This window comes from Mesitornis unicolor, unplaced genomic scaffold (assembly GCF_000695765.1).
Source record: "Mesitornis unicolor isolate BGI_N332 unplaced genomic scaffold, ASM69576v1 scaffold7754, whole genome shotgun sequence".
Lineage (NCBI taxonomy): Eukaryota > Metazoa > Chordata > Aves > Mesitornithiformes > Mesitornithidae > Mesitornis > Mesitornis unicolor.
In genome coordinates, this window is record NW_010181994.1 from 45,517 (window position 1) to 57,533 (window position 12,017).

Below are 12,017 nucleotides of genomic sequence, written 5' to 3' on the forward strand. Positions count from 1 at the left end.
AGGGAAAGGGTTAAAAAAATAAACAGAAATACATTACATTTAAAATAATCCACATACATAGAATCCTAATCTATTTCCATTTTGTTTCTAATATTTCAGAGGAAAACCAGAATGATTCTAAAATGTTTTGAAAACAAACAGAAGAAACCACTTGCCCCCTAGTGTCTTGTTTTTATCAGGCTTGCGAGAGTCAGAATGACATTGAAATTATCAAGACTGGCTTTAAAGCAATAGGATAAATGCTGCAAGTCATGTAGTTCTGATTACTGCCTTCTGTTTTGCCCAAGAGTAAAAAACCCCCAACGTTTCCTAGCCCTCAGCATTCTTGAGATCCCATCCTTTAGCAGGTCTCATCTAACAGCAACCAAGAACAGCCCAGATGTCTGGACTGTCTGTATTTAATAGGAATAAAATACTCACGTGAAAACAGAAAACAAATGCTCACCTATTTATTTTTAGCAAAATGTGCACTAAATAAAGACAACAACCCTGACCTTCTGACAAATAACCTTAGACATTCTACAGAAAAGAGAATCCAGACGATCACCTTGCCTGACAAATCATACTTCAAAGTTAAACAGCCTGGGTTTTTACAAGCTTACAAAAAGTTCTTTCCCCATGCAGTACTTCTTTGACTAAAATGAGAAATTTATGTTAAGAAATGTACGAAGAAGTGGGGAAAGCAGAGAGTCAGGAAAACAGGAATTTCACAGATAGCGCTTGTATCCCAGATGCTGGAAGCAGCAAGTAAAAGTTCAGAGATTTATCCTATCTTACCTTGCACACCCAAGAGTTCAGCTCTAGCCTATGCCAGCCAGCCAGTCTCCTTTTGCTCAAAGTGAGCCTGGCACATCCAGAGCAAGTCACTTTGTTCTAACACTAGTATCTAAGACCTGTGGCCTAAAATCGCCTCCTTTACACTTAAGCCTTGTTTCACTACCCAAACAACTCAAAGTCCAGAGAATAATTTGCCCATCCTGATGCTCAGTTAATTAAAAATGCAGAATCTTCCACACAGTAGTTATCATACAGTTAGGATCTTTTTTCAAGTACTTAATGACAGACAAATTATGATTCCAAACATTAAGAGTTATGATTTAGAAGGCATAATCCTAACAACAAAACCATACAAATTACTTTAAAATGCAGTATGTTTCATAAATACTTTGAATAAAGTTCAATGATTTATTCATTTTCCAGTGAGCTCAGAAACCACCAAAACATTCTGAACTTCACCAAGCAAAGGTTCTCTTCCACAAACAGACATTCATCTATAAAGTGTTCTAGGCTAAAACATTCAACCACTCTTTTCTAAATACAATGAACCTTCTCAAATACTGCTTCAACAAATGCCTGCTTACTCCCAAGAGGCAATACTGATGCCAAGTAAATGAAACGGTCAAAGACAAGCAAATGTAACCTAACTGGCCAAACCAAATCACATAGAAAGTACTGCAGGGAAACAAAGGTGACAGAAGCTGTTCCCCTCACTATACTTCTACAAGGTCAATTATTTCTGATTTGCTATATAAAACAACAAAAACCTTTCTTACAAAGAGTATCATGATTCCTTGGCATAAAACTCTAGATAATCTTTCAACAAATTTGTTTGTCACCACAGCAAACACAGTATGTCTTAAACCATCATCCAACTCTTACAGCACCTGTTGAGAGCAGTGTCATTCCAAAGAATTTAGGAGCAGTCAACCAAAAAGCTTCACGGATTAAGAACAGTTGTTCAGCCAACAAGGACTTGATAGTCAAAATCATCTCAAACACAAAATCCTGTTTCACCATGCTAGATAAGCCATTTGTATTTAGGATCTGATCAACCACGTTCTAAGTTGTGACCATGTAAAGCAAGTAAGTTGGATTAATGGTGTTACAGTTCCAGCCATTCTTCTTCATTTACAGCAGAAAATTTATAATATGAATGTACACAAATGTAACATGATTAAATACCTTCTTTATCCTAAGCACCGTATTGATTTACCTCATCCTTTTGTTTGGTCGTTTTCTAACTCTTAGATTCATTATCATTATAGTGATGATTTAAAGACTACACATCTGACAAAACAGAAGTGGTAGGGATTTGAAGGCTGCATCTTCGAATTATTGAATATCTGTCCTAAGCACCATATTGATTTACCTCATCCTTTTGTTTGTTTGGTCGTTCTCTAAATCTTAAGATTCATTATCATTATAGTGATGATTTAAAAACTACACATCTGACAAAACAGAAGTGGTAGGGATTTGAAGGCTGCATCTTCGAATTATTGAATAGCTGTCCTTCACTTGATCCTAAGAACAAAATCACGATAGAGATTTCCTGCTCTTACACAAGAGAGCAGTTCTTACCCACCTCTTTGCAGACGCAGGTGATTTGGCCACAATTACAGCATTCCTGTAGTCTGGTATCTGTAGTAAATAACAGATAGCAATGTCTACTTCACATCTTCAGACAAATTTAAACTCAGTATGAATCAGAGAACTTTATTTTGCCAGAAGAATTTTAAGCATCGAACATTTTACCTAATGAAAGCAACCTCAAGAATCCATGGTACGTGATCAGAGTTCACAGCTCGGTAAAAACAGGTATTTAGAAAATTCAGATTTTAACTTAAAACTGTACCTTTCATACACACCGTGTTATATTACAAACGACACAAAAGTAACTGCTTTAGAACATCAAGGGTACACAGACAGGTGTTAAAAGAAACAGGAAACCAACAAAATTAAGGTTTCCTGTTCAACTTAAATTGTCTTGTGCATGCATGTGTTGTGGTTTAACCCAGCAAGCAGCTAAACACCAGGACAACATGGCAGTCTTTACCCACTTGGAAACACAGCATTTCGGCTATTTCCTAGTTTCAACCTTGTTTTTCAAAGCACACCAAAAAAAGTAATGCCTCTCCATCACATCATATTGACTCTTGATATGAACCATCAAAAGGGATAAAAAAATCCACATTCACTCACTGATCCTGAAGTCACAGCCTAACGTTGCTCTCAACTGTCCCCTACGCAGACCAGCACTGGAGGATGCTGCTGTAAACACCCAGAGCAGCAAAACAGCAAGGCAAAGAAGTCTGGGTTTCATTTCCAGGTGAGACGGGTACATCGGTCAGCCTTCACACAAACAGACCACTCCAAAGTCTGCTGCCCCTACCCTCCCCCATTCTCCTATTGGTTTTTCATCCCAGTTCCAAAGCACAGCAATACTTTGTTTTTGCCAAACACAAGTAAGGTAAGTTTTTACACAGTCTTATCCTCTAGGATATAAACCACACTGGCTGGTTATTTCCAAAAGCCCTCTACCCGAAACAGGCATGGGATAGATAAAATTAAGTTCTGAATTTGGACATGGGCCTAACCAACTGAAAAGAAGAGCTTTCCTGAGGATGTGTCAGGCAGCATTAATAATCTGCACTGCTACTAACTCCACCTACAATACTGGGAATTCAGCATGTTCTGTCCTCTACAAACACTTAGTTATACAACAGGCTACAAAGATTAACGTGATGGAAGGCATGGACAAGGCAGGGCCTGTCACTTGACATAATAAAAGCTTTGATCTTGTTCAAACATCATTGCCTCATTTTTGTCCTGCCAAATTATCAAATTTGTTCTCAGCTCTTCAAAAATGAAGTCAGAAAGCCAGAAATGTCATCCAAAAGCCAGGAAGACATCAACAACTCCTTGTAACAAAGAGCTACGTCACTCTAAGATTAACATGTACGCATGGGAAAGAGAAGAGACTACGTATTGAACATGTGCTACGCATACAATGGAAAATCACCACGTTATTTTTATACCACATTCGTTTCACTCATTGACTGTCTTTATCCCAAACACCAAGCAATTTTCTTCACACCTGTGCATTAATTCCCAACAGGGAACAACTACAAGCCCTCATTCTCTTAACTGTCAGTTAAATGCTTTTCAAGTGTCCTCCAGTCTTATCAAGCTGGACGCTATTTCATCACAACTCCCATGTGAAACATTTTCATGGTTTGGCACTCACAATGCAGGATTTACAGCAAGCTGCTGCCACCATTAACTTGAGATGAATACTAAATTCTTCCTGAGCAGCACTGGATGAAACTTCTAAGAGAAGATACCACAAATGAGCTGGCTGGTGAAGGTATCTGCCAATACAGAACCCACGTGCATTCAGTTAACTTCAGTTTTATCAAGTCACCTCATGGACAAGCAGAGGAATGAAGAGATGAAAAACTGAAAGTATCTTTTAAGACCTCTCTACACATGCTTCAGCAGACATCTCGTAATATTCATTTGTTCGACTGCAGAGCAGTACCAGACTCAAAGCTGCAACAGTTCTTTGTAAACCATTAAGAGCTCATGTATCAAACTGTGCTTCAAAGACTAAACCAGGAACATGATCTTATCGACTATAATCCACACATTCAAGCAACATATAAAGGCACAACTTGTCTTGTGTCTGCATGTTTGTTTTTGCACTTTTTTGTGTGTTTTTTTTAACTTTTTAAGTGCTTACAATGCACAATACTACTCTCCTCGTATACAAAATGACTGACTGTGGCAAAGCCAAAGCCTTGAGTTTTCTTCTACCATCCTCTTTGTCTCCAGTACCAAATGAAATTATAACGATAGATTCAAATGGTAACTGATTATCCAAACAGATTTTAACACTGTCCTAACAAAACAGAGTTGGGGAGGGGGAGGCCTTTGTGTGAGGGTTTTTTGCTTTGTTTTTTTTGTTTTAATTTTAGCATTCATCTCTCTATAAAAATAAATAGCTTGGATTCAAAAGTAAGAGTGAGCTACACCTTCTCTCTCACCAGGAAGAATACATTTGCTTTATTCCAAATTGTCATTAGTCAGAAGCATAATATGCATCTTATACCTACAATTATCATTTGCACAATTTGTTCTATATACAAATCTACCAGTAGCATTTCTCAAAGCACTTATAAAAATAAGATGGAGAAATGGACGCACAGAGCATCAGAAGTTAAGCTTCTCAAGTCAAGACATGCTGAGCAAACAGTAGGTGAAGGTTTCCACACAAAAAGCCATCTGTTCTTACTTTCAGAGTATGATCAATAGGCTCTGTTTACAAACTAACTTCCAAAATGTTTTCATAATGCAATATAAATTGCACCTACACAAGCAGTCAATCCCATAAATGTCAAGGAAATTGGAAATAGCAAAAGGCAGGCGGTATCAAGAGTAAGAAAATCCTCTTGGTTTTAATACTAGTTAGGGGAATATATCTAAGAAAACAGAACAGCACCACTGCATGGATAAGAAAATGCCAGCTCTTCATGAAAGGAAAACTTAAGCCTGTGGGGAAAAAAAAAGAACCAACTGCTCAAACATGACCTTTCCCCTTTTAAAATTACGCTTGAAAAGTCAGTCTTTTCAAAGGAATTTGTTTCAGAAGCCTTAAGACATAAGAAAAAAGAATTCCAGTAAATTATTAAGAAAAAACAGTAACAGTCATCCTTCCTCACCTCTTCTTGGATGTACTGTAGTAAAAATGGAGAAGCTCTCAAGTTATCAACCGGAATATTGAAGAAGCCCTGTATTTCCTTCTGATGTAAATCCATGGTAATAAGATGAGTTAGTCCTTTAAAAAAGAATAAATTCAAGACATACAGAGAAGTATTTCAAGAAAAGTAAGAGAGACCAACAGACTCTATTTCTCCAGTAAATTTACTGAAGTTTGTCCAGAACAAAATCCCTAAGCTGCATTAGAACAAGAAAACTATACTTTGTGAAAGTACATAGCATATTAACTACATCTCTCTAAGTGCACTGGTACTATCATGTTTTGAGATTTCTACAGTGTCCTTTTCAAGAGGGCCTCAAAACACTCTACATAATTGGCTCAGTAGTGCCACACTGAGGCAGGTTAAGATCTTTCTTCATTCAAGTGTCAAAATGGAAGCACTAGTAAGGTAAATTGTCTTATGCCACGCAGCAAGACCCCAGCAGAGCTGACATTAGTCCTGGACACATGAAAACCGGGCCCAAATTCTTAATCACCAAAACACTTCTCTCAAAATAAGAAACCAGATCCCACTGCATTCACTGTAACTGCCCATTTTTCCCAGGGACAGGAGTAAAAGGAAAGAAGCAGAAAATGTGTTGAAGGCTGTGAAAATGAAACATCTCACTCTCCCACATCGTCTCAAATATAAAGGATAAAGTGCATTTATCCAACAGGTAAAAAAACAGGCCACAAACAACAAAGAAACAACAAAGCACAACTGTTGGAGAGTGTCAGAAAGGCACAAAACAGCATTATGAGGGATGGATACCACGGCCCAGAGCAGCAGAGTCCAGCAGACTCATTTTGCCAGCTCAGTGGTACACACTGTAAAATGGCTGTTACAAGTTTGGCTTTTTTATGAACTCATCATTTGGAAATATTTCTAATTATTTCTTTCTATGTGGGTTTTAAACTCATGAAAAGCTTGGCAGTTATTTTTAAACAAAGTCCCAACTTGTGCACAGACCTCTCCAAACCTGAAAGCTGACAGCAGGAGCCCCCATTGCCCTGATTATTTTATAAAAACCCTGCATTCTTACCAGCTTTGCACATCATTGAAGCCAGCAATTTAGAGACAATGGAGCCCCTTTTCCTCATCTTGCACTGTTTGCTGTACGGGAAGTAAGGAATCACTCCAATGATGCTTTTGGCACAGGAGGTTTTACAAGCATACACCATGATCAGCAGTTCCATGATCGTAGTATTCACATCCCTGGAATGAGAAGTTTCCAGTTCTTTATCTCGTGCTTTAAAATCCTGTATTCAACACAATCCATAAACCCACACCAGGAATTTCACTCCAGGGTAGCAGAAAATATGGTGACTGAGGGATCTTCACTAAGAATCCAACTGTGCACTTCAGAAAAGGCAAGTGTCCTGGACCCAGCATTTTCATTCTGCACTAGAATTACACTTCATTATTTCTTTTTCACTTGGCTATTTTGGGCAATTCAGCAGTTCTTGTTATATCCATTTTCAAGATTTTAGTAATACAGCATGTTGCTGTAACAAAGTAGTCCATAATTTATCTCCAGCATCTACTTCTATTATGCACACAACAGAATAGATACATTTTTTATATAGATAAGTTTTCTTTAAAAAAAAGTTTCAGACTTCACAACATACTGTTCAAGCCAACACCAGGCTGAATATTTAACGATTATCATCTATTTGCTGCCCTAAATGAAAACAGGGAAAAGGTATTTTATTAGATGAGAACTGGCCATGAACCAAGAGACCTTCTGTTTCTGCTACCATTAGAAAAAGGCATCTTAGCATTTGTAAAGTTCTTTTCAGATATCAAAGAAGTTCTTTCCTGAATCACGGGACACATTGCCTAGGAAATGCCTCTCCTACATTTAGAACTCTGTAACTTGCTGAATAGGGAAGAATTTAAAGAGAATAACATAAGCAAAAGAAAGCACTTAGTGAGAGAACGCAGGAAAGTGTTTCACTGACATATTTACTGAAAATGAATATAACAGAGGTTAGCTTATACTGAAGTTTTCTTTGTGCACATATCAAAAAACCACCCCAAAACCAAAACTTGTAACAGCAAAAAACCAAAGAGAAGCTTCTATCTAGTTCATCTAAGCTTGTTATACTGTTTCATATACAAAAATGCCAAGAAAAATTAAAACAGAAGCATTCCTATGGACAGTCCATGCCAAAAATGCTAGCAGGGTGTCTTTAAACAGTTACTCACTTTGAAACTGTTTGGATGATAAATACATCCTTTCCTCTCACAGACTCCTGAATCTGCACTCTTGTTTCTGCCAAAAAGAGAAATATGTAATATTTGCAGGAGCAAAATTCAATAGAATCTCAGAAAAGGGCAGCCAATACATGCACGTCATAGTTAGGGAAGTTTCCAGTTTTCACAATTAAATGCTCACCTCTGTTTGGCTCCTGATAAACCTGAACCTTCCCCATCTCAACTCCTAAGCGCCTGCAGGAGCAGAAAAAAGAAAAACAGAAGTCAATACTGCAAAACAAAGGCAAAGCCTATACAACACAATAGTTACTGAAAAAGCTGTATTTCACAGGAGAAAGCCAAGAAAATAAAACCCCAAACCACAAAACCAGTAATTATAGTGGAACACTCTTAACAAAGCATCTAAATTTCCTTAGGCTGCACTGCAGGCTAAGCTGAACTCATTTTCAACCCAAGCTTAGAACAAGCAGCAACGGAAAAGAAACAGTGCTTTATGGCAAAATTATGTAAAAATTTGTAACATTTAATTTGTATTTCTAGATATTCTATATACTGCCATATATATGCATATATACATGGCAACATAAACGTGCACGATGCTTAAAGTATCATTTTTAAATCATTTTTTTCTATAGAAAAAATTTCAACACAGAGTGAACAGGAAATACTAGCAAGCTTTATTGGACGAATAATGGACGCCTAATGTCTGCTACGCCTGTTCCACTTATTAGCACAAATTCCCATCATTAAAAAAAGAGCCAACCGAGTATGCCACACACTTAGGCCCACGTGAAACTTCAGTTCCTTTGCATCCTCCCATCTATACCTAACTCTGGGTGCGTAACTCTCAGGAAGAAAATAATCATATGTAATACTCCTGATAATTTTATGTATCCTAATACTGCCACAGTAGCTTGGTAAAGATTTCCTTAAGTTATGAAAGTTCTGCTGAAGATACTCATACATTTAAAGCTAAAGAGATGTCACCATCTAAAATATCCAGTGAAGGCAGCCTTGTCTTCTAAGAAAACTCCATTACAAGGAGAATGAGAAAGCGATGAGAACTTCTGCCGTGATTATTTAACACGAGCCAAACATTACTTTTCCCACATGATCTCTACAACGCACTGCAGCCAATCACAACCTGCCACCAAACAACTCAAACACAAGTCATTTTCTTTGTTAACGACCTGTTGAAATACCTTGTGTAATACAGCACACAAGACATTCCTGCAAACCTTGGCAGCTTTCCTATGTCACTTTCCTTAAACAGAGAAATCAGTCTTTAGTAAACTAAGTCTCATCATAACACCACCAAGATCTAAGCTGCTCAGCAGGATTTTACTTACTCAGCAATCCTCTTCGATAGTTCCATGCATGACGAATTGGAATTAGCTGAAAACAGCACCAGTCCACCCTTAGTTATATTCATGATGGCCCCAATTTCACTTGATGGCACACAAAACATCAAACCTAAGTTGTTTTTCCACTTCTAAAAGACTGCAAGAAATTAAAGGTCTGTTAAAACCACAATATTAAAGAAATCAATTTTCTCTTTCTAGAAAGAGAAGGGTTTCCCGTAATCCTCTATTTTCCAGTGTCCTTAATATTCATTATCACCCCTTTAATAGTACCTGGAATACATCCTTACAGTACAGCATGACCCACAAGCCACACTGTTGCTGACCCAGCCCAGCAGACACCTAACATGAAGGCATAAAGAATGGGGTTTCAGCTGGCCATGCCTTCCTGCTCCTGCTCCTGCCCCCAAACCTGATACCCCCTCCAGCAGAACGCTTCCCTGGAGGCCTCCAAAGATCCCCCTAGAAAACCTCCTGACTTCAACAGGTTTATACTTAGTTGTTTTCTTTCTTAAAAGAACCTGTGTTTTCCTCAGGCTATTATCTAGTAGCACAGATTCTCTTTTCCATCAGCTTGTCCAGTTCACTTCCCAGAACTGAGCAACATTTATTGACTTTTTCAAGATCACAAAGCCAGCCAGAGGTAAAAGTGAGCTAAAGAGAGTTCCTGGGTCCTGGCTCTGCTAAATTGCCTAGAAGAATTTCTTTCCATAGCTGTGCACCTTTTCATCACTTTGCAATAAATTATAAACTTACAAATAAGGATGAAATGTAAGGAAGAGCTCAATAAAGCTGGTAGCTGTAAATAACGACCTCTTGCACAATGCATCCACTTGGTGAAGCAGCTGTTGTCATCCTTTGATACCAATATTTCTGTGAAAACAGGAGAAAAATATCAAGAGGAAATGATACTTTTTTTTTCCCCCAAATAAAGGCACAAACCACTAATCCCACCGAGGATTTGATGGGATTACATCTCGACATTTTTTATTCTTCTGTGTAACATCATATTTTCATTACTTTTTCCAAAATAACATTTTGTTCAGATAGAAGAAAAACACATTGAGCAGCAGCCACCGATAAACCAAAGTAGCAATCAATTCAAAAGGCCCAGACTACAGCACTTCACTTCCGCTGTAAAAATAGTCCAATCCTTCATCATCCATTTTAGCTATTATGTAGGGGACTGAAAATACCAAATACGAGCGGCATAATTCAAAACAAAATAAAGAGAAGTTAGGATAAATCAGTAACTTCTTTCCTGGCAAACATCTCCCTGCTGAGAAATATAATTAGCCCAGTCGCACATAACCTGTTCCAAAAAACTGATGGTGCATCAACTATTAAGTAGTCCAAAACAGCATCGAAAAAAACACCAACACTTTTCATAGAGGAAGAGCTGACTCGCTCTATGAGGAAACTCATTCAGCCCACCTTTGCCACCAGACGTACTCCAGCTCAGTTTCACCTCACCACAGAAATCGTACCTGATCCATTCTCAATTAAGAGCCAAACCGAAGTGAGGAACTTCCCTTCCTAACGACAGACCTCTTCATGAAGAGGCTGTGCTCAATTGCTGTGAATGAAAACCTACACCACCAAAGCAAGACCCTATCCCTTTCAGCCTTTGCTTTCAGACAAGATTAAAAAAAATAATCATCATCATCTTAGAAGGCAGTATGGTTACAAACATCCAGCCTAAAGCTCAACTATATCCCTCCCAAACTAAGTACCCAACAATTTAAAGAGAATTAAAACCCTATTTTTCAGCTAGTGTTTCTTCTTTTGTTCTCCTGCACACTTACTCTCTGTAACTCCCAGCTGTTAACTAATGGCCATCACCCATCAAATATTCATAATGGTGTTAAAGATTCATCTTCAACCCAGCAAAGCAAGCAGGTACTAGAAATGCTTTTATGTTTCAGACCACCTGAAAGCACCTTGCTTGTGTGATTAGATGGGAATAACAAAGAGACAACTTTCAATGTTACTAAAAGTATTCACACGGTGTTTTGAATTCAGAAGTTTTCCAATTGTTACCTTCTTTGCCCCATGGGTTAGGGACAAGAGAGTTAAGAGATTTGCTGAAAGACAAAAGTTGTTGGATCCCGATTATTGTTCGGGGTGCATTTTACATCACAGTAAGATAGCAACATACTCACAAGCAACACTGAACATAGCTCTTCACATAACCCTAGGTCAATGTCCTTCTTGTGAATGTATTTAAGCAGCAAGCTACAGCGGGAGGGAGGGGAAAGTTGCATTTGCAGGGTAGTACTGATGTATCAACCTTGAAACAGGTGTTGGAATGACAGCAAGCTCACAAAACTTTATTAATGTGTAAAGACGCCACAAGGGTAGCTGGGACCATAATCCTCTGGCTTGAGGAGGACAAATCTTCCAAGCCTGTGTCAGATTTGGGAAAACACACGCACCAGAGAGCAGGCTGCAGCCCGCAAACTCCTACCCTTTCTTCTGGGCTGCACACAATTACACAGACACATCAGGATGGACAACAATTACTGGACTGAGTACGCATGACGGCCCCGCTCCCATTGGCTTTACACCACAAATTCAGCACGTACATACAGAAAGCAAGAGAGGCAGGAATAACTGTATGGGATAACCACGGCACTGAAGAACTGGAGGCAAACGGAACCCTCTCACCCATCTCCTCACAGTGTGTGGGGGTTATTTCCCCGTGCCAGAAGGGCCCTCCATGCTAACCTAAACCCTGAGCTAAATGGCAGACGGTCAACCCTTCCACCCCACATCTCCCTATAAGTCTTTCAGCTGCTCCAGGTGGGTTGCACAGGCCCTGGGAAGGGAAACCCGCCCAGGCAGCCCAGGGCACCTGAGGACCCCTTCCCTCCTCTCAGGGGAGAGGCCTGGGCACGCCGCA

General features: G+C 38.9%; 1 protein-coding gene across 2 annotated transcripts in view; it reads right to left on the reverse strand.

Moving 5' to 3' along the window:
• Positions 1-9,990, reverse strand: part of PRPSAP2 (phosphoribosyl pyrophosphate synthetase-associated protein 2) — a 13,034-nt gene extending 3,044 nt beyond the window's left edge. The window contains exons 1-7 of one of the 2 annotated variants that reach the window (XM_010183612.1): positions 9,872-9,990; positions 9,104-9,254; positions 7,936-7,988; positions 7,746-7,812; positions 6,580-6,752; positions 5,499-5,614; positions 2,363-2,418 (exon numbers count right to left, since the gene is read on the reverse strand). In XM_010183612.1, the coding sequence (XP_010181914.1) occupies positions 2,363-2,418; positions 5,499-5,614; positions 6,580-6,752; positions 7,746-7,812; positions 7,936-7,988; positions 9,104-9,222 (584 nt within the window). In that variant the 5' untranslated portion in view covers positions 9,223-9,254; positions 9,872-9,990. Of the gene's footprint in view, positions 1-2,362; positions 2,419-5,498; positions 5,615-6,579; positions 6,753-7,745; positions 7,813-7,935; positions 7,989-9,103; positions 9,255-9,871 lie in introns of those variants that run through there. The other variant, XM_010183613.1, reaches the window with a different exon arrangement.
• Positions 9,991-12,017: the final 2,027 nt, after the last annotated feature.